Source organism: Heptranchias perlo, chromosome 44 (assembly GCF_035084215.1).
Source record: "Heptranchias perlo isolate sHepPer1 chromosome 44, sHepPer1.hap1, whole genome shotgun sequence".
NCBI lineage: Eukaryota > Metazoa > Chordata > Chondrichthyes > Hexanchiformes > Hexanchidae > Heptranchias > Heptranchias perlo.
The window spans coordinates 4,913,122-4,934,421 of NC_090368.1; the positions used below are offsets into that span (position 1 = coordinate 4,913,122).

Genomic DNA, 21,300 nt, shown 5'->3' on the forward strand with positions numbered 1-21,300 from the left:
TCGGTGATGGTAATGCCATTGAATATCAAGGGAAGGTTATTCCACAGTGGAGGGGATGGCCTGAGCCCAATCCTTCCCTCCCTGGCCTTTTGCGGGCCCACTTTTCACTAGGGGCCAATGGGTTGCCATCAGGCCTCCTTGTTCCTCTTTTCTCCCCAAATGAGTCCCAATCTCGTGCCCCCACACTGCCTCAATATGACTAACTCAGCATGGGCTGGGGATTGAGCTTGGAGTCTGCTCACTAAGAAGCAATCCCACCAACTGAGATGCAGTGATCCAAGAGAGAGCCCATGAATCTTACCTGAAGCTGGTGGAGTGGAAGGGAAGGGAATGAATGGGTGAAAATGCATAACCTAGCTGCCTTAGTTGATACTGTATTGCAGAAACTAGGTTCTGCAATAATCAGGTTCCAATCTGGTACGGACACCGTTACACAATCAAGAACTTCCCAGTTTCTGTATTACTCGCCCGGTATCGGTGCACAGAGCTACAGGAGGCCAAGTGAGTCATCGGCTCATGTTGAGAAACCGAGGTGAAGGGTCACTACCAGATGTGAAAATAAGACAGGTGAGAGGGTAAATCGGGAAGTAAAAGTCACGTGACAACCAAAGAGGAAATGATGCCCAAAAGTGGACTTTGCAGCACAGAGGATGCAATTCGGCCCATCTCGCCTATGCTCTATCTCTCTCTGAAAGAGGTCTCCCCTCAGTCCCATTCCCGTGCCCTTTCCCATTCGGCCCATCGCCTCTGTGCCTTCTCGCTGGAAAAAGCTCTCTCCTCTCAGTCCCATTTCCCCTACCCTTTCCCCATTCGGCCCATCGCCCCTGTGCGTCCTCTCTCCGAAAGAGCTCTCCCGATAGTCCCTTTCCCCAGACACTTTTTAATTTTTTTTCTTTTTCAAATATTGACGAGGTCCCTTTTGAAAGCTATTATGGTTTCTACTTCCATTACCTTTTAAATTCTCTCCCAGTTCTTTTGGTGACTATCTTAAATTAATGCCCAGTAGTTACCCACACACTGACCAGTGATGGCCGGTGAGTGCAAGTGGAGGAGCAATGGCGAGCCTGTAGGAGGAGGGGAAGACTTGAGAGAGACGCGGAGATCCATCGCAGGTCCTGAGAGTTGCTCTGAGGTATTTGTCTCTGTCGCCCCCGGCCGGGTCCTGCATTACAAATGCAGCAACATCTAATGAACCGGGCACTTGCTAGAACCTTTGTGATTCAGTACCACCGCAACTTCTGTCCCTGTTAAGTTTCTGGCTATTGCACCGATGTATTAATTGGAAGCAGGACAGATGACAAGGTACGTTTTGGTACAAGCCTCAGCTGGAGTATTGTGTCCAATTCTGGGCACCACACTTTAGGAAGGATGTCCTCGGAGAGGGCGCAGAGGAGATTTACCAGAATGGTACCGGGGATGAGGGGCTTCAGTGATGTGGAGAGACTGGAGAAGCTGGGATTGTTCTCCTTAGAGCAGAGAAGGTTAAGGGGAGATTTAATCGAGGTGTTCAAAATTCTGAGTGGTTTTGAGAGAGTATATAGGGAGAAACTGTTTCCACTGGCAAGAGGGTCGGTTACCAGAGGACACAGATTTAAGATAATTGGTAAAAGAACCAGAGGGGAGATGAGAATGTTTTTTATGCAGTGAGTTGTTCTGATCTGGAATGCGCTGCCTGAAAGGGTGGTGGGAGCAGATTCAATAATAACTTTCAAAAGAGAATTGGATAAATACTTGGAAAGGAAAAATTTGCAGGGGGGGGGGGGGTGGGACTAATTGGATTGCTCTTTCAAAGAGCCAGCACAGGCATGATGGGCCGAAGGGCCGCCTCTGCTGTAGGATTTTCTGTGATTCTATGAATGTAAAGCTATCAAAAATGTTCAGTCAATTTGGAACTAGGACATAGCGAGAAGTATGACTAATTGCTAAGGATGGTCATGAATACAATATAGAAGGATACTGCGTTCAGGAAAGATAACGGACAAGAGAGGAGGTGATGTCACTCTCTCGGGGACACCTCGGAGCTGAGGTATTTGCAATGGTAGCACTCCTCCTTGAGCCAGAAGGTTGTGGGTTCGAGCCCCACTGCAGGGACTTGAGGACAAAATCCTGGCTGACTCTCCCAGTGCAGTACCGAGGGAGTGCTGCACTGTCGGAGGTGCCATCTTTTTAATGAGTCGTTCTACCGAGGCCCCATCTGCCTATTCGGATGGATGTTAAAGAGCTCTCGTCATTATTGCAAGATGAGCAGGGAGTTCTCACTGTGTCCTGGGGCCAACGTTCCTCCTTCGTCCAACACCCCCAAAAACAGGTTATCTGGTCATTCATCTCATTATTGTTTGCAAGACCTTGCTGTGCACAAGTTGGCTGCTGAGCTCGCCTAGTAACACGACTGAATTTGAAGAGTGACTTTGGCATATCCTGAGGACATGAAACACAGTGCATAAATGCAAGTTCGTTCTTTAGGTGTGATAAGCCACGTAGTGAGCTTCTCTTGGTGGACGTTTTTAATTTGAAATAGGTAAAGGTAACCTCAGATTGAAGCTAGTTTCACAAAGCCAGAATAAGGAGGGAGACGAGGAGAGTATGTGTAAACACCATGATTAGATCAATTAGAGATTTCAACAAGCTCAATAAACCACTCTGGTATTTCCAACTTAAACATAATGCACGATGGCTTCGTAGAATTAAAATTTCATCACATAGAGAGGCCATTTGGTCCATCCTGCAGGTGCTAGCAGCACATTGGAGCTCTGTACTCATCCTGTTGCCCTGTCTTTCTCTTTGTCCTTTTCGTGCATGAAGAGGCCATGTCTCGAGTTGGTAATGGGGAGGTGACCCAGAGAGAATGGACGTTCTGGCACCTTTGGATGACAGTGTGGTCAAGTTCAGTATGATTTGGGGTTTCAGAGCACCAAGGGCCTGTGCCCACATATACAAATTCAAAAAAACCACTTCAAGGGTTTGAGTTTAAGCGAACTGGAGGGTATTGTGTAACAATACCTGAGCTGAGGACAAATGCAATACCTTTTAGTTCTGATGGATAAATAGCCAAGCACAGAATGGATCAACAACATGAACCCAAAGTGAAATGAAGAAAAATGAACTGTGCAAAGTCTTCGGAGAAAGATGAGGGTTGGTACTGGGCTGAATGAAAGAATATTCAGAAACAATTTTAAGAGGCGAGTCAGAGGAATTTGGAATAGGCAGGGCTGCAGCGACCACGTATCATTGAGAAATTCTTCCAGTAGTGTAGCTGGGAGGGAGAGACATCGGACTAGGGGTAGGCCATTGAAGAGCTGGGAGAAGGAGCAAGAAAGCTAAAGGATGCTTTAAGAAAATGGGGCTCATAGTAAATGGATCACCAGGGATCGATTGTATTTATCCCAGAGTACAAAGACATGGAGCAAGATTTGTGAGGTGTTGAGGGAGTGAAATGGTAAGGTGATCCCTTCAGATCGGGAAACAGGCTAATGTGACCATTATCCAAAAGCTAACACAAGAAACTGAAGGAGCAGGAAAGATTCTGCAGTCCCAAAGACCAATCCTGTGCAGACTCTTATTTCCTCAACTATCCATCCAGATAACTGCAGCCCTTTAAGTACTGCTGAGCATGAAGGATAAATACACAGCACAGAACAAATCAACAAGAAAACCCAAAGTGAAATTAGGAAGAAGAACGAACTGCAGGGATAAGAACGCAAGATTCTGCAGAAACAATTTGAAGAGAATGGTCAGAGAGGTCTCAATGGGTAAAATAATGGCATTGATTATCAGGAGTAGACTGGAAGATTGTGTGAGGATTGTCCAGTGCAGCTTATATTTCTTTGGCACTTTGTGTTCAGAAAATGTTTCTCAAAAGTGCTTTACACTGAGATAAGATAGTGGACACTGAGCAGGAAGAAATGGAGAGGGTTTTGTTTGAGGACACGGTGGAAGAGAGAGGCTTTAAGGATGTTCTTGGAAATGGAGGGAAGTGACGAGGGACTGCCAGAGGACAGGAGGGTATTGGGTGAAAGAGTTGTCATTGATGGTGGAGTGGACGACAAGTGGCAGAGGAACACCTGGGCACACGCGGCCAGATGGAATCGCTGGGGTGGGGTGAGGGTTTGAAAGCGAGGATGAAAATCTTGGAAGTCAATTTGTTGGGGCGCGTGGACCCTGCGGAACTTTGAGAGCACGAGGTTGCTGGGAGGGCAGGACCTCGACTTTGCAGGAGGGGTAAAGGACAACTAGGAAAGTACTGCAGTACAAAGGGATCTGGGGGTCCTAGTGCAAGAAAATCAAAAAGTTAGTATGCAGGTGCAGCAGGTGATCAAGAAGGCCAACGGAATGTTGGCTTTTATTGCTAGGGGGATAGAATACAAAAACAGGGAGGTATTGCTGCAGCTATATAAGGTATTGGTGAGACCGCACCTGGAATACTGTCCAGTATTTTGGTGTCCATACTTAAGAAAAGACATACTTGCTCTCGAGGCAGTACAAAGAAGGTTCACTCGGCTAATCCCGGGGATGAGGGGGCGGACATATGAGGAGAGGTTGAGTAGATTGGGAATTTACTCATTGGAGTTCAGAAGAATGAGAGGCGATCTTATTGAAACATATAAGATTGTGAAGGGGCTTGATCGGGTGGATGCGGTAAGGATGTTCCCAAGGATGGGTGAAACTAGAACTAGGGGGCATAATTAAAACTGAGATGAGGAGAAACTTCTTCACTCAGAGGGTAGTAGGTCTGTGGAATTTGCTGCCCCAGGAAGCTGTGGAAGCTACATCATTAAATAAATTTAAAACAGAAATAGACAGTTTCCGAGAAGTAAAGGGAATTAGGGGTTACGGGGAGCGGGCAGGAAATTGGACATGAATTTAGATTTGAGGTTAGGATCAGATCAGCCATGATCTTATTGAATGGCGGAGCAGGCTCGAGGGGCCGATTGGCCTACTCCTGCTCCTATTTCTTATGTTCTTATGAAAGCATTTGAGAAATTGAAACTTGAGGTGATGAAGACGTGGGCTGGGATTTCAGCGGCGGTGGGGGGGAGCAGTGTTGCGGAGGATGGATGTGAGGGAGGAAGTCCAGTTGTGGCAGCGCAGGTCACAGGTCTCGGATCCCCTGACTTAGCCTGTCGAGGCGATTGCTGGAGTCGAGGTAAGACTTGGTTGCAGGCAGGAGCTGAAGATAATGGCTTCAGATTTGCCAACGTTAAGGTGGAGGTAATTAGGGTTTGTCCTTGACTTAATGTCACACCAGTAATTGGGGATGTGGTCAACAGCCGTTGAACCAATGGAGGGGATAAGGCAGTCGAGCTTGGTGTCATCAGCGTACATGTCGAAGCTGACCCAATGCTTCCAGGTGAATCTCCAAGGAGTAGCTTGCCAATGTTGGAGGTGGGAGTGAAGATGGAGCCCTGAGGTACACTGGAGGTCACCAGTCTGGCAAAGAAGGAGATGGCACTGGAGATGATGTATTGGCTGCTTTGCAACAGGTGAGAGCAGGGCCTTTGACCGTGGAGAGAACTGGAGGAGGTTGGAGAGCAACCCCACGTAACTCATTCCCAGTTGCCACTTACTCCCCACGTGGCTCGTTCCCAACAGTTGTTTCATTCCTTTCCCAGACTGTGGTTTTACAGATGTTTCTGGCTTGTATGAGATGGACTGTAACGTGCCATGTCACGGGATGGTAGGATATGGCTGCACTCCCATTATTGTACCCATGCCAAGTCCTCCAGATCCACTGTGTTGGTTGTTGCAAAGTGGATCCTACCCTATAGGGGGAGGTAGAGAGCACAGGTGAGTGCTGTCACCTGCCCAGTAGTAGCCAGCTGCTGAGAGATGTGGGAGCTCGGGGGCAGAGAGTCCGCAGCATACCTGGGGGGAAAAAAAAACAAAATCACAGCCAAACGTTCTCAGGCAACAGCTCGGGGGAATTACAGCTGGCTCCTGGGTTAGTGAGGGGGCAACTTCTACCACTGTTCCCCACTGCCCATCTCTAGCCAGAGACCCCTGCTGCAAAGTGCAAGTGAACGGCAGGATAGGATCAGCCGGCCAACATTCATCGCCTCGGCTCACACCTGGGCACAGTCCCAGAGGGTGTCCGGCAGTTGTGTAACCGTACCATGCAATTGGAGAGTTTTACAGCACAGAAAGAGGCCATTTGGCCCATTGCCCCTGTGCCCTCTCTCTGAATGAGCTCCCCCCTCAGTCCTGTTCCCTGGCCTTTTCCCAATTTGACCCATTGCCCTCTGAACGAGCTCCCCTCAGTCCCATTCCCCTACCCTTTCCCAGACCCTTTCAATTTTTTCTTTTTCAAATATCTATCAATTTCCCCTTTTAAATCTGTTGCAGATCCTGCTCCCACCATTGTTCCTGCTCACATAGTCCGTGTGTGTGTGTGTGTGTGTGTGTGTGTAAAAAAAAAACACAAACCTCTCCTTTTGGTCTTTGATGATGACCTTTAAACTAATGCCCTCTGGTATAAAATAAAATCAGAAGATGCTGGAGAAGCTCAGCAAGTCAGGCAGCATCTGTGGAGAAAGAAACAGAGTTAACGTTTCAGGTCGAAGACCCTTCATCAGAACTGGAAGATGTTAAGCATTAAAGTTTTTGAGCAAGTTCAGAGCCAGGGGAAGGAGGGGAGGGAAGAACAAAAGGGCAAGTCTGTGATAGGGTAGAGGGCACAGTGATTAAATGACAAAAGAGATGATGGTGCAAGGCAAGGAGGGTGGTAATGGGGCAGGTTAAGAAACAAAAGATTGGTCAGGAGGAGCTGTAAATGGCAACAGCAGAACCATTACCAGCACTGGCTGACCGAAAAAATGGGAGCAGTGGTTCTGATCTGAAGTTATCGAAATCAATGTTGAGTCCGGAAGGTTGTAAAGTGCCTAAACGAAAGATGAGGTGCTGTTCCTCGAGCTTATGTTGAGCTTCATTGGAACAGTGTAAGAGGCCGAGGTCAGAGTGGGAGTGGGACGGGGAATTAAAATGGCAAGTGACCGGCAGGTCAAGGGTCACGATTGCGGACAGAGCGGAGGTGTTCAGCAAAGCGATCACCCAGTCTGGGCTTGGTATCCCCAATGTAGAGGAGACCGTATTGTGTGCAGCGGATACAGTATACTAAATTGAAAGAAGTACAAATAAACCGCTAGTTTCACCTGGAAGGAGTGTTTGGGGCCCTGGACGGTGGGAAGGGAGGAGGTGAAGGGGCAGGTGTTGCATCTCCTGCGCGGGAAGGTGCCGTAGGAAGGAGAGTGGGTGTTGGGGGGAATGGGAAGAGTGGACCAGGGTGTCACTGAGGGAGCGCTCCCTTCGGAATGCTGAAAGGGGAGGGGAAGATGTATTTGGTGGGGGGATCACGCTGGAGGTGGTGGAAATGGCGGAGGATGATACGTTGAATGTGGAGGCTGGTGGGGTGGAAGGTGAGAACAAGGGAGACCCTATCATGGTTCTGGGAGGGAAGAGCAGGGGTGAGGGCAGCAGAAGTGCAGGAAATAGGATGGACACGGTCGAGGCCCTGTCAACTACAGTGGAGGGGAATCTTCAGTTGAGGAAAAAGGAAGACATATCGGAAGCACTGGTGCGAAAGGTGGCATCGTCAGAACAGATGAGACGGAGAAACTGGGAGAAGGGAATAGAGTCCTCACAGGAAGCAGGGTGGGAGCAAGTGTAGCTGTGGGAGTCGGTGGGCTTATAATAGATATTGGTTGACAGCCTATCCCCAGAAACGGAGATAGAGAAGTCGAGGAAGGGAAAGGAAGAGTTGGAGATGGACCATGTGAAGGCGAGAGAAGGGTGGAAATTGGAAGCAAAGTTGATGAAATTTTCCAGTTCGGGGCGAGAGCAGGAAACAGCACCGATACAGTGTACCGGAGAAAGAGGTGAGGGAGGGGACCTGAGTCGGACCGGAACGAGGAATTATGCTTCTCCAGTTACTGACTCACTAACGGGTGGAAATTTAACATTTTGAACCCCTCTCTCCGATCTCCCTGACCCCAGTGAGAATGGGCAAGGAGAAGAGGCGGTGGGAACGAGGGGCGACGATGGGGTTTACCCACACCGGAACCGGTGTGAAGTACGAAAAGCCCCACTAGATGGTGTAGCTGGCTCGTCCTGGCTAATCACAGACATCTCTCTCCATACCCAGAATTCTTCCCTGGTGAGCCCTTGCTCTACCTACCTGCCTCTACCTGAGTCTCTGTACACACCACCAGTCCCAGAGACATTCCAGCCCAGAGCAAGGGAGAGAGATAAGAAAGGGGGGGAGGGGGGAAACACACACACACACACAAGAGGGGGGAAAAATACAGGATTCCTCCTTGGTTGAAGACTCTCCCCAAACCACAGGAATTCGGTTAACTTTGTTTGTGGAGGGCATGGGGAACTAGACACAGGTGCTTCGGCTGCAGAGGGAAACAACTGAGTTTCTTTTAAGGAAAGTTGACCGTCTGAGGCCATTGGGGCGAAAGAGGCAGCAACGAAATAATCGATTTCCAGGAAGAAACGAGATGGTAAGTGGAAATTGACTTTAATCGATTTTTAGCTCCCATTTTTCTTTCTTGGAAAAAAAACTTTTGAGTCGATTACGTTGTCACTTTCAACGAGTTGGTGATCGAGAAAAGTTTAGCAAAAAAAAAGTTTCTGAATAGTTTCAACTATCGATCGAAGTTATTGGGAATGTGTAAATGTTGTACAAAAGATTCCTTTGCCAAAGAAGTTTGTTTTTGTTTTAAATTTAATTATTGGTCGATGCTCTCTCTCTCTCTGGGTAAAGTATCATTTTTCCTTTCCTCTTTTTGTTGGTGGCCTGCGGGCTCCTTCTTGGCACTGGGCGTATTTTCGAGGCGCCCGTTCCTGCATCTTAACCCTTTAACTGCGTCTTAACTCTTCAACTGCCCGGTTCCCGGACACCGATTTCAGCCAAATTGGTTCTGCACTTACCTTCGGTTGGAGCAGGCTGCTTTCATCCAGTGCCTGTACTTCAGGAACCCCAAGGGAAGGGTCAAGGCACCACAAGAGGCAAGCTTAGATATGTAGCATTCACACCTGAGACATAGGAACTGGGGGAGGCCATTCAGCCCCTCGAGCCTGTTACATAGGAACTGGAGGAGGCCATTCAGCCCCTCGAGCCTGTTACATAGGAACTGGAGGAGGCCATTCAGCCCCTCGAGCCTGTTACATAGGAACTGGAGGAGGCCATTCAGCCCTTCGAGCCTGTTACATAGGAACTGGAGGAGGCCATTCAGCCCTTCGAGCCTTTTACATAGGAACAGGAGGAGGCCATTCAGCCCCTTGAGCCTGTAACACAGGAACTGCAGTGGGCCATTCAATTAAATCACAGCTGATCTGCATCTCGACTCCATTTACCTGCCTTGGTTCCATATCCCTCGATACCCTCACCCAACAAAAAATCCATCGAACTCAGTCTTGAAAGCTCCAATTGTTCCCCAGCATCCACAGCCTGTTGGGAGAGTTCCAAATTCCTACTACCCTTTGTGCAAAAAAAGTGCTTCCTAATTTCGCTCCTGAAGGGCCTGGCTCTAATTTTAAGGTTCTGCCCCCTTGCTCTGGACTCTCTCCCACCAGAGGAAATAGTTTCTCTCTATCGACCCCATCAAATCCTTTAATCATCTTAAACACCTCGATTAGATCACCCCTTATATATTCGAGGGTCTTCTATACTCTATCCTCGTACATGAAACACAAAAAGTCAACATACAGGTGCAGCAGGTAATCCGGAAGGCAAACGGAATATTGGCCTTTATTTCGAGGGGGATGAGTATAAAAGCAGGAAAGTCATGCTACGACTGTACAGGGTGCTGGTGAGACCACACCTGGAGTACTGCGTACAGTTCTGGTGCCCTCACTTAAGGAAGGACATACTTGCATTGGAGGCAGTTCAGAGAAGGTTCACTAGGTTGATTCCGGGTATGGAAGGGTTGTCTTATGAGGAAAGATTGAACAGGTTGGGTCTATACTCATTGGAGCTTAGAAGAATGAGAGGAGATCTTATTGAAACATACAAGATTCTGAGGGGACTCGATAGGGTAGATGCTGAGAGGATGTTACCCCTCATGGGGGAATCTAAAACTAGGGGGCATAGTCTTAGAATAAGGGGTCGCCCGTTTAAGACGGAAATGAGGAGGAATTTCTTCTCCCAGAGGGTCGTGAATCTTTGGAATTCTTTACCCCAAAAAGCTGTGGAGGCCGAGTCATTGAATACATTCAAGGCCAAGTTAGACAAATTTTTGATCAGCGAGGGAGTCAAAGGATATGGGGAAAGGGCGGGAAAGTGGAGTTGAGGTAAAAATCAGATCAGCCATGATCTCATTAAATGGCGGAGCAGGCTCGAGGGGCCGAATGGCCTACTCCTGCTCCTATCTCTTATGGTCTCTTAAGGTCTAATGGAATACAAGCCTAGTCTAAGCAACCTGTCCTTTTTAGCCCCGGTATCATTCTGGTGAAGCTGTACTGCACCCCCTCCAAGGCCAATATATCCTTCCTGAGGTGCGGTGCCCAGAACTGAACGCAGTCTCTCCAGATGGGGTCTCACCAGAGGTTTATACAACTAGTAACATAACTTCCTCTCCTTTGTATTCCAACATTAGGCCAACATTCCATTAGCCTAAAGGTTGTGGGTTCAAGACCCACTCCAGAGACCTGAGCACGTAAGCCAGGCCCCTTGGGTGGGTTACATCAAATGGCAGAAGGTGATGGAATCCCCTCGAGTTGCCTCCTCCAGGACAGGAGCTCTTGGATTGCGATCGGGTTTCTCCTGCCAGCTCCTTGGTTTGTTCCCGTATTCCCTGATCCACCAGGATGTGGCAGTCAGTGGCTTCGCCTTAAGACTGGAGTGACCGCGGCAGGTGGTGGGATTCAAGGAAGAAGTGATGGTGGAGGAGGGGGTGGAGCAGAGACTGAGGGACCAGGAGGTTGGGGGGGAGGGTTGGGAGTCGATGGTGGTTTCGGGGGGGGGGGGGGCGGGGGGCAATTGGCTTGAATTTCGGCCACTTGAAAAGTCCAGGAGCTCCTCTCGTTGGTGTTTGAGGGATGGACTGTGCAGGGGAAGAGGACAGAGGGCGCAGGGTGAAGGTCGAGAGGTCGGAGGGCGCTGGGGAAGGGGTCGAGGGGATGGAGGTGCAGTGAAAGGGGTCGGAACGTGCAAGGGGAAGGGGTCGGAGGGTTCAGGGGTCGAGGGGTCGGATGGTACAGTGGCAGTGGTCGCAGGGTCGAGGGGTCGGAGGTTGCAAAGGCCTGGGGGGGCGATTACGGTGTAAAGGAGGAGCCTGGCGTTGTCTGCGCTCTCCATGGCCGCGGGGAGGGAGTAGATCTTGAGGTGATGGCGCCAGACTTGGCGATGGACACGAGGCTGCAGAAATGGCTGCCGTGAACAAAGGGGAGGGGTGAGGACTCTCCAGGATCTGGTGTGTGGAGCAGGAGGAGGTGAGAGAGATGTTGCAATGAACACAGGAACCAGGGTTCTCCCTGAGTGAAGGCACTGGTTGGAGGTGATGCTGCAGGAGTTGGTGGGTGGGGGGGTTACACAGGAGGAGGGAGAGATGAGGGAGTGACAGGCGAGAGCTCTCTCTGGGTGGAGAAGCTTGGAGAGCAGTGTTCCCCGATGCACTATCTGCGCTCCGTTCCCTTTGGTTGACGGTCCCTTGAGCTGAACCGTGTACAGACAAGTACTCAGTGTCCAGAGCCTGAGAGAGAAGGGCGTGCACATCCCAGCTTGGGCAGGAGGTGCGTCAGATCCTCTCAGATGTGTAGGTGAGGGCTGAAGACTTCCTGTTGCAATATGACCAAGTTGCTGACATGTTTGAACGACTGGACCTGCTCCCCAGGAGGGCAGCTTTTAGAAGAGAGAAAAGAGGCTGACGTTTTAGATCGAACTTGCATTCCTATGGCGCCTTTCACAACCTCAGGACGTCCCAAAGCCCTTCACAACTCTCTTCGAAGTGTAGTCACTGTTGTGATGCAGGAAATGCTGCAGTCCATTTGCGCACAGCAAGATCCCACAAACAGCAATGTGATAATGACCAGATCATGTTTTTTTTTAGTGATGTTGGTTGAGGGATAAATATCGGGCCCAGGACACCGGGGAGAACTCCCCCCTGCTCTTCTTCCAATAGCGGCCCATGGGATCTTTTACGTCCACCTGAGAGGGGCAGACGGGGCCCTCGGTTTAACGTCTCATCCGAAAGACGGCACCTCCGACAGTGCGGCACTCCCTCAGTACTGGCACTGGGAGTGTCGGCCTGGATTATGGGCTCAAGTCTCTGGAGTGGGGGCTCGAACCCCACGACCTTCTGTCTCAGAGGCGAGAGAGAGAGAGAGAGAGACCCACTGAGCCACGGCTGAAACCAGGAGCCGGCTTTCCAAACCGTCCGGGGGCAGAGTCTGTGTCTCTGAGCCGCGTAGACCAGGTGGTTCCAGCTCCGGGTCCCCGCTGGGTTAATGGAGCTCAGCTGGGACACTACGTTTAGCCTCTGTGCCCCTTAGGGAGGGGAAAGATCAGCCAGCGTCTGGTGATTCAGGCCAGAAAGTGTGCGTGTGGAGTGGGGACAGGATCGGGCTCAGCTGTGATGCCCTTTGCAGTCGAATGTCCACTGGCTCTGGCTGGCGAGGCTCACAGGTGATAATGGCTGCTGGTGAGCTGCCACCTCCTGGGTGAGTTCTCTGCTCCCCTATTTGGGGGCGGGAGGTCACGGGAGTCATCCCAGCTCATTCATGCAGCTCGTTCGTTTGAGAGAGTCAGCGGGGGGGGGGAGGGGGGTGTATTTCTGTGCGTTTCCCATTCATAAATTGGGAGAAACCAGAGCATCGCACATCCCTGTGCTCCAGGACTGGGCGGCCCTGTAAACGAGGCCTGCCGGCGCAGGCTTCAGCAAGGGCCTGGCTCCCAGCCAGCTGCTTCCCATCAAGGGCATCAGGAGAGAGGCAACACTGTGGCCTGGCGCTAGGCCCAGCCTGGGAATTACAAAGAGACAAGAGTGTGAAGCGGGGGCCTGTACAGACAGGCCCCACAGTAACCCGTTATTACTTGCCAATAATGACCACACTTCAAAACTTACCCACTGGCTGTGAAGTGCTTTGGGACTTGGAAGATGCTAAAGAGAGATTTGCATTTCTATCACGACCTCAGGACGTCCCAAAGCGCTTTACAGCCAATCAAATACTTTTTTATGAAGTGTGGTCGCTGTTGTGCTGTAGGAAACGCGGCAGCCAATTTGCGCACAGCAAGATCCCACAAACAGCAATGTGATAAATGACCCAGATGATCTGTTTTTTTTTTAAGTGATGTTGGTCGAGGGATAAATATCGGCCCCCAGGACACCGGGGAGAACTCCCCCCCCCCTGCTCTTCTTCCAATAGCGGCCCAGTGGGATCTTTTACATCGGCCCGAGAGGGGCAGACGGGGCCCTCGGTTTAACGCCTCATCCGAAAGACGGCACCTCCCGCAGTGCTGCACTCCCTCGGTACCGGCACCGGGAGCGTCGGCCTGGATTATGGGCTCGGGTCTATGGAGTGCGGGCGGCGGGGGGGCGACAGTCCTCAACTGAGGACAGCATCTGTAGAAAAAAGCCCCATCGGCTCTGAAGATACTTCACTATAGTCGTTCCGACTGTTTCCTCTTTCTCTCACCCCAAGACAACAGAGCCCACCCTTAAGGGGGACTTAGACTCGTCGAGCAGAAACTCAATCTCAGTCCAACGTCCTGGGCGTGGTGTTACCTGTTGCTCTCGGAGATGAGATGTAGCTGGTTGTGCTGTCATGTATTCTACCAATGTTCTCTCTTCCTTTTCCCTACCCCCACACCCTTTCTGTGATTGTCGACTCCTTCCTGGGTTACAGATCCATGCGCTCCCTCCACTGCAACAATAACCTGCATTTATATAGCGCCTTTAACGTAGTAAGACGTCCCCAAGGCTCTTCACGGGAGCGTTGATCAGTCTCAATTTGACACCGAGCCGCATAAGGAGATATTAGGACTGGTGACCAAAAGCTCGGCCAAAGAGGAAGGTTTTAAGGAGCGTCTTAAAGGAGGAGAGAGAGGTGGAGAGGTTTAGGGAGGGAATTCCAGTGCTTGGGGCCCGGGCGGCTGAAGGCACGGCCGCCAATGGTGGGGCGATGGGAGTGGGGGATGCGCAAGAGGCCGGAATTGGAGGAGCGCAGAGATCTCGGAGGGTTGTAGGGTCTGGAGGAGGTTACAGCGATAGGGAAGGGGGGGGGTGAGGTGAGGACACGGAGGGGATTTGAACAGGAGGTTGGAGAATTTTAAAATCGAGGGGTTGCCGGACCGGGAGCCAATCTCGGTCAGCGAGCTCAGGGCAGGGGTGAACGGGACTGGGTGCGTGAGTGTCGAAAGGGATATTGGAGCTCACTGCGATCCCCAGCAGGCATCCCGACTGCCGAGGAGTGCCTGCCTGGATCCGGAAGGGAGATACTGCCCTCTCCAGCCCAGGGGGGCCGCGGGTGAACGAAGAGCCCCCTCCTCCCCCCGGTTGAGATCGGCTAACTCGACCCGACACGGCTGAGATGCTCACCGAGTTAACCAGTTAGGCATCGATCGAATAACTGAGAGGGGTGGTTGCGGTCCGAATGTCCCTGGGCACGCAGTACGGAGCAGGTGAGCCCTGGATGAAGTAACCAGCAGAGGGGCGCACAGGAACAGGAGGGGGGGGCCATTCAGCCCCTCGAGCCTGTTCCGCCATTCAATTAGATCATGGCTGATCTGTACCTCAACTCCTTAGCTCCATATCCCTTGATATCCTGACCCAATAAAAATCTCTCCATCTCAGTCTTGGAAGCTCTCTTGTCCCCCAAAATCCACAGCCTTTTTTGGGGGAGCGAGTGCCAGATTTCCACCCTCCTTTGTGTGGAAAAGGTGCTGCTCGATTTCACTCCTTGATGGCCCCCACCAGCCCCAGCCCTGTTCTGGATTCCCGCACCTGCGGAAATAGTTTCTCTCTACTACTTCAAGTGTCAGCCGTGACTCATTGGGTAGCATTCTTACCTCTGAGTCACCAAGGTTGTGGTTTCAAGTCCCACTCCAGAGACATCAGCCCATAATCCAGGCCCGACACTCCCAGGGAGTGCCGCACTGTCGGAGGTGCCGTCTTTCGGATGAGACGTTAAACCGAGGGCCCCGTCTACCCCTCTCAGGCGGACATAAAAGATCCCACGGCCGCTATTGGAAGAAGAGCAGGGGAGAGTTCTCCCCGGTGTCCTGGGGGCCCGATATTTATCCCTCAACCAACATCACAAAAAAAAAATTACTTGTTCATTTATCTCATCGCTGTTTGTGGGATCTTGCTGTGCGCAAATTGGCTGCCGCGTTTCCTACATTACAACGGTGACTACACTTCAAAAAAAGTACTTAATTGTCTGTAAAGCGCTTTGGGACGTCCTGAGGTTGTGAAAGGGGCTGTAGAAATGCAAGTTCTTTCTCTTTTTTTTTTCTCTTTCTCGTTCTCCCTTTCACTTTCCCTTCCTTCCCCTTGACTGCTTCAGACAATGGCTCACGGCCATTAGATTCATGCCACGCACTGGGCTCCTCACAAAGGAGCGTCCCAGTTGGCCACTGGCTGGTATCTGACGCAATGGGGGAGAAGGAGGGAGTGATTCTGTGGGATCTAGTTACCTGGATGTCTGTTATAGATACAACAGGGTGGGGGCCTACTGAATATTCATCTCAAACCAGTCCCTTCCTCCACACATGGTCCCTTCCTGCCCTGGGCCTTTTATCAATAGAGTACAATGTTCTGGAGGGCTGAGATGGACCCACATGCCTCACACTACTGTGTTTATTGGAGCGTCCATTACTGATAGTCTGTTGGTCAGTGTGAGGCACTCCCACAGTGCAGGAGAGGGCAGGCAGCCTCCACACCTCCCAACAGTGTCCAGGATCTGACCTGGTGTGAGCAGGATCTGTGGTGTGTGGGAAAGAGCTCCCTCATTACTGGCCGGCATCTATCTCCCATTCCCTAATTGCCCCCTTGAGAAGGTGGTGGTGAGCCGCCTTCTTGAGCCGCTGCAGTCCGTGTGGTGAAGGTTCTCCCACAGTGCTGTTAGGAAGGGAGTTCCAGGATTTTGACCCAGCGACGATGAAGGAACGGCCGATATGTGTCCAAGTCGGGATGGGGTGTGACTCTGAGTGGAATTTGGAGGTGATGGTGCTCCCATGCACCTGCTGCTCTTGTCCTTCTAGGTGGTAGAGGTCGCGGGTTTGGGAGGTGCTGTCGAAGAAGCCTTGGCGAGTTGCTGCAGTGCATCCTGTGGATGGTACCACACTGCAGCCACGGTGCAGCGACATGTGATCCAGTCCCACACCACTTAGTTGACCCTGAATGTCCTCGAAAGGCGCTCAGTCGGCATTTAAAGACACCAACCTCTCAGGGCAACTAGGGGCAGGCAATAAATGCCAGCCTTTCCAGCGTCACCCACAAGCGAAGAGCTGCAAGAGATAACGGCTTGCTCTGGACAATTTAGATGTGTTTCTGAGGAATTGGTGAGAAGGCGAGGTTGATCGAGTGGACAGGTACTAAAAATAATCAAAAAGGCTGATGGAATGTTGGCCTTTATCTCGAGGGGGGGCTGGAATACAAAGGAGATGTTCCAGTGATACAGAGCTCTGGTTAGACCCCATCTGGAGAGACTGCGTTCAGTTCTGGGCACCGCGCCTCGGGAAGGATATATCGGCCTTGGAGGGGGTGCAGGGGCAGATTCACCAGAATGATACCGGGGCTAAAAGGGTTAAATTACGAGGACAGGTTGCACAGACTGGGCTTGTATTCCCTCGAGTGTAGAAGATTAAGGGGTGATCTAATCGAGGGGTTTCAGATGATTAAAGGATTCGATAGGGTCGAGAGAGAGAAACTATTTCCTCAGGTGGGGGGAGTCCAGAACGAGGGGGCAGAACCTTAAAATTAGAGCCAGGCCGTTCAGGGGTGATGTCACTTCCTCACACAAAGGGGAGTGGGAATCTGGAACTCTCTCCCCCCAAACAGCTGTTGAGGCCGGGGGGTCAATTGGAAATTTCAAAACTGAGATTGATCGATTTTTTTCTGGGTATTAAGGGTTAGGGAACCAAGGCGGGTAAATGGAGTTAAGATACAGATCAGCCGTGATCTAATTGAATGGCGGAACAGGCTCGAGGGGCCGAATGGCCTAACGCTGTTCCTATCTGTGGAGGGAAGGGCGGGAGAGGCTTGTTGGGGCCGAATGGCCTTCAGCTGTTTGAAGTTCTGGAGTTGGGCGTGTCGATTGAGCTCGTGACTGAAGGGGATTCCTTTTCCTGGCCTCCACAGGGCAGTAAGGAGCGGTATCATTGGCAGGCGCAGAACGTCAAGCACAGCGGAGTGGACGACATGGTTTTGTTGTCCAAGATCACAGAAGAAGCCATCGTGGAAAACCTGAGGAAACGCTACATGGACGACTACATCTTCGTATCCTTTGCCTGGCGTGGGCGTGACCTTTCACCTCCGGGGGGCAAAATGAAAGGTCAGGTGGTCGGACGGTGGGGTGAGAAAGTTAACCTCTCACCTCCTGCAACTTGGGGATTGCAGTGGGCCGCACTGTCTCGCCTCCGAGTCAGAAGGTCGTGGGTTCGAGCCCCACTCCAGAAGCCTGGGCCCATAATCCGGGTTGACGCTCCCAGTGCCGGTACCGAGGGAGTGCTGCACTGTTGGAGGTGCCGTCTTTCCCATGGCACTGTTTCGAAGAAGAGCAGGGGAGTTCTCCCCGGTGTTCTGGCCAATATTTATCCTTCATCCAACGAAGATCGTAAAAGATAACACTGGGGGTACAGTATGGGTGGGTACAGGTCTGACACTATAACACGGGTACAGTACTGGTGGGTACAGGTCTGTCCCTGTATAACACTGGGGTACAGTACTGGTGGGTACAGGTCTGACACTATATAATACTGGGGTACAATACTGGTGGGTACAGGTCTGTCACTGTATAACACTGGGGTACAGTACTGGTGGGTACAGGTCTGTCCCTGTATAACACTGGGGTACAGTACTGGTGGGTACAGGTCTGTCCCTGTATAACACTGGGGTACAGGTCTGTCCCTGTATAACACTGGGGTACAGTACTGGTGGGTACAGGTCTGTCCCTGTATAACACTGGGGTACAGTACTGGTGGGTACAGGTCTGTCCCTGTATACCACTGGGGTACAGTACTGGTGGGTACAGGTCTGTCCCTGTATAACACTGGGGTACAGTACTGGTGGGTACAGGTCTGTCCCTGTATAACACTGGGGTACAGTACTGGTGGGTACAGGTCTGTCCCTGTATAACACTGGGGTACAGTACTGGTGGGTACAGGTCTGTCCCTGTATAACACTGGGGTACAGTACTGGTGGGTACAGGTCTGTCACTGTATAACACTGGGGTACAGTACTGGTGGGTACAGGTCTGTCCCTGTATAACACTGGGGTACAGGTCTGTCCCTGTATAACCCTGGGGTACAGTACTGGTGGGTACAGGTCTGTCCCTGTATAACACTGGGGTACAGTACTGGTGGGTACAGGTCTGTCCCTGTATAACACTGGGGTACAGTACTGGTGGGTACAGGTCTGTCCCTGTATAACACTGGGGTACAGTACTGGTGGGTACAGGTCTGTCCCTGTATAACACTGGGGTACAGTACTGGTGGGTACAGGTCTGTCCCTGTATAACACTGGGGTACAGTACTGGTGGGTACAGGTCTGTCACTGTATAACACGGGTACAGTACTGGTGGGTACAGGTCTGTCACTGTATAACACTGGGGTACAGTACTGGTGGGTACAGGTCTGTCCCTGTATAACACGGGTACAGTACTGGTGGGTCCAGGTCGGCCGAGAATGAAGTGTGTGGGTTTCGGGATTATTCTTTTCCTGTTGTGAGCCTGGGGCAGTGATTGCCGCTCGTGTTCAGCGTTTCTGTCCGTGGGGCCCCGCTCCGAGATTAACGGAGTAGCGAGCCTGAGGATTGAACGAGGAGACGGGACTCCCAGCGTCCCCTGTGCCGACTGGCACGGATGCGGGCAGGGGAGTTGGAGCCGTGGGCGGGGTGGGCACACTGTGGGGAGGAGCAGGGGGTCTGGGGCACTGAAGGTCAATGATAAGAGATCCGAATCCTCCCGTTTGATCCTTTAATCCCTGAAATACAGACGTACATAGGACCTGTACTCATCTGCATCAACCCCTTCAAACAGATGGCATACTTCACCGATCGGGAGGTGGAGCTGTACCAGGGAGCAGTATGTCTTCTTGCATATCCATGAATAAAATGTTTTTTTCCCCCCGATTGAGCAGTTTGCTCTCCAACCCCACATGAAGGAGTTCCCTATCTCATCCGAAAGACGGCACCTCTGACGGTGCTGCACTCCCTCCCGGGGAGCGGCGGCCTGGAATATGGGTTTCGACTCCGAGGCGAGGTTGCCAGCTGTTTTGGTTGCTTGTGAACCGTAACCTCTGGCGGTGGTTTCAGTGAACATCTGGTCGGGTGGTGTAGTGTTTCCAATATTGGGTGAGCAAACCCGATGATTCCAGGTTCAAATCCCGCCAGACATTGTTGTGACGTTAAAATTGAATAAATCTGGTAATCTGTGTGCTGGCACCAGAAGTAAAGCAACCATAAAAAGCGGTCAGATTGTGGTTTAAAAACACAACCTGATTCAGTAATACCTCCTCTTGCCTGCACACGACATCAGTCCCACGCAGTTACAGATAATTACTTAGAATTTACAGCACAGAAACAGGCCATTCGGCCCAACTGGTCCGTGCTGGTGTTTATGCTCCACACGAGCCTCCTCCCTCCCCCTCTTCATCTCACCCTCTCAGCAGATCCTTCCAATCCTTTCTCCCTCATGTGTTTATCCAGCTTCCCCTTAAATGCATCTCTGTTATTCCCCTCAACTACTCCATGTGGGAGTGAGTTCCACATTCTCACCACTCTCTGGGTAAAGAAGTTTCTCCTGAATTCCCTATTGGATTTATTAGTGACTCTCTTATATTTATGGCCCCCTAGTTCTGGTCTCCCCCCCACAAGTGGGAACATCTCCTCTACGTCTACCCTTTCGAGACCCTTTCATAATCTTAAAGCCCTCTATCAGGTCACCCCTCAGCCTTCTCTCTTCCAGAGAAAAGAGCCCCGGCCTGTTCAGTCTTTCCTGATGATTATAACCTCTCAGTTCTGGTATCATCCTAGTAGATCTTTTTTGCACCTTCTCCAGTGCCTCTATATCCTTTTAACAATACGGGGACCGTGTGGATAACGCTGAACAAGGCAACTGGAGGTGGATAACAAACGTGGCCTCGTTCACATCCTGGAAATTAGATTTTATTTTACGCAGCGAGTTGTTCTGATCTGGAACGCGCTGCCTGAAAGGGCGGTGGAAGCAGATTCAATAGTAACTTTCAAAAGGGGAATTGGATAAATACTTGAAGGGGAAAAATTTGCAGGGGTTATGGGGGAAAGGGACTAATTGGGCAGCTCTTTCAAAGAGCTGGCACAGGCACGATGGGCCGAACAGCCTCCTTCTGTGTGCTGTATTGTTCTCTGATTCAAAGGGAACTAAATAGTGATCAGGAACAGGAACCCTGGACGATTTCCCCCTTGGTTAAGATCTTTTATTTTAAATTCACAAGCTTTCGGAGGCTACCTCCTTCCTCAGGTGAACGCTGAGGAAGGAGGAAGCCTCCGAAAGCTTGTGAATTTAAAATAAAATTGCTGGACTATAACTTGGTGTTGTAAAATTGTTTACAATTGTCAACCCCAGTCCATCACCGGCATCTCCACATCATGGTTAAGATCAGCACAGACTGAGAATCGTACCTGGGGAGGTTACTTTGATTTTTATGGCTCGAGTCAGCTTCGGCATTAATCAGCAAAGGGAATGCTAGTAACGTGATTCCTGGTGAATATTTAACCTGTCCTTTTAACGTAAGGTGGTTTCTCTCTGGGCTAGGCTGCGGAATGAGTCACTGGCTTAGGCCAGTAACCATGGTTACGTTGGATTTCAGCTCAGGATGATGAGTCACTCAGCCCCACTGTTTTGATTGTTAAGGCTTGGCTTTTGCGGAGGGCGGAGGCTGATCTTCCTGATAAGGCGCCTTATCTGACACCGGCCTTGCTTGAACCAAAGCCTGGGGCCCGATTTCTCAGCTCCACCTGGTGTTAAGTGCAGCAGACACACACAAAGTGGTGAAATGTCTCATGGAGAGGGGAGGGAGGGACTCCATTTAATTTAACTCTTTCCCCCCCCCCCCCCACAAACAGCAATGTGATAATGACCCAGATCATCTGTTTTTTTTGGTGA

The 21,300-nt window shown here is 50.9% G+C and overlaps 1 protein-coding gene across 1 annotated transcript in view; it reads left to right on the forward strand.

Annotated features, from left to right (window-relative positions):
- Positions 1–8,194: 8,194 nt before the first annotated feature.
- myo1eb (myosin IEb) overlaps positions 8,195–21,300 on the forward strand; it is a 34,761-nt gene continuing 21,655 nt past the window's right edge. The window contains 3 exon segments of the mRNA XM_067976034.1: positions 8,195–8,498; positions 17,298–17,435; positions 19,150–19,251. Of these exon segments, the coding sequence (XP_067832135.1) occupies positions 8,496–8,498; positions 17,298–17,435; positions 19,150–19,251 (243 nt within the window). The 5' untranslated portion in view covers positions 8,195–8,495.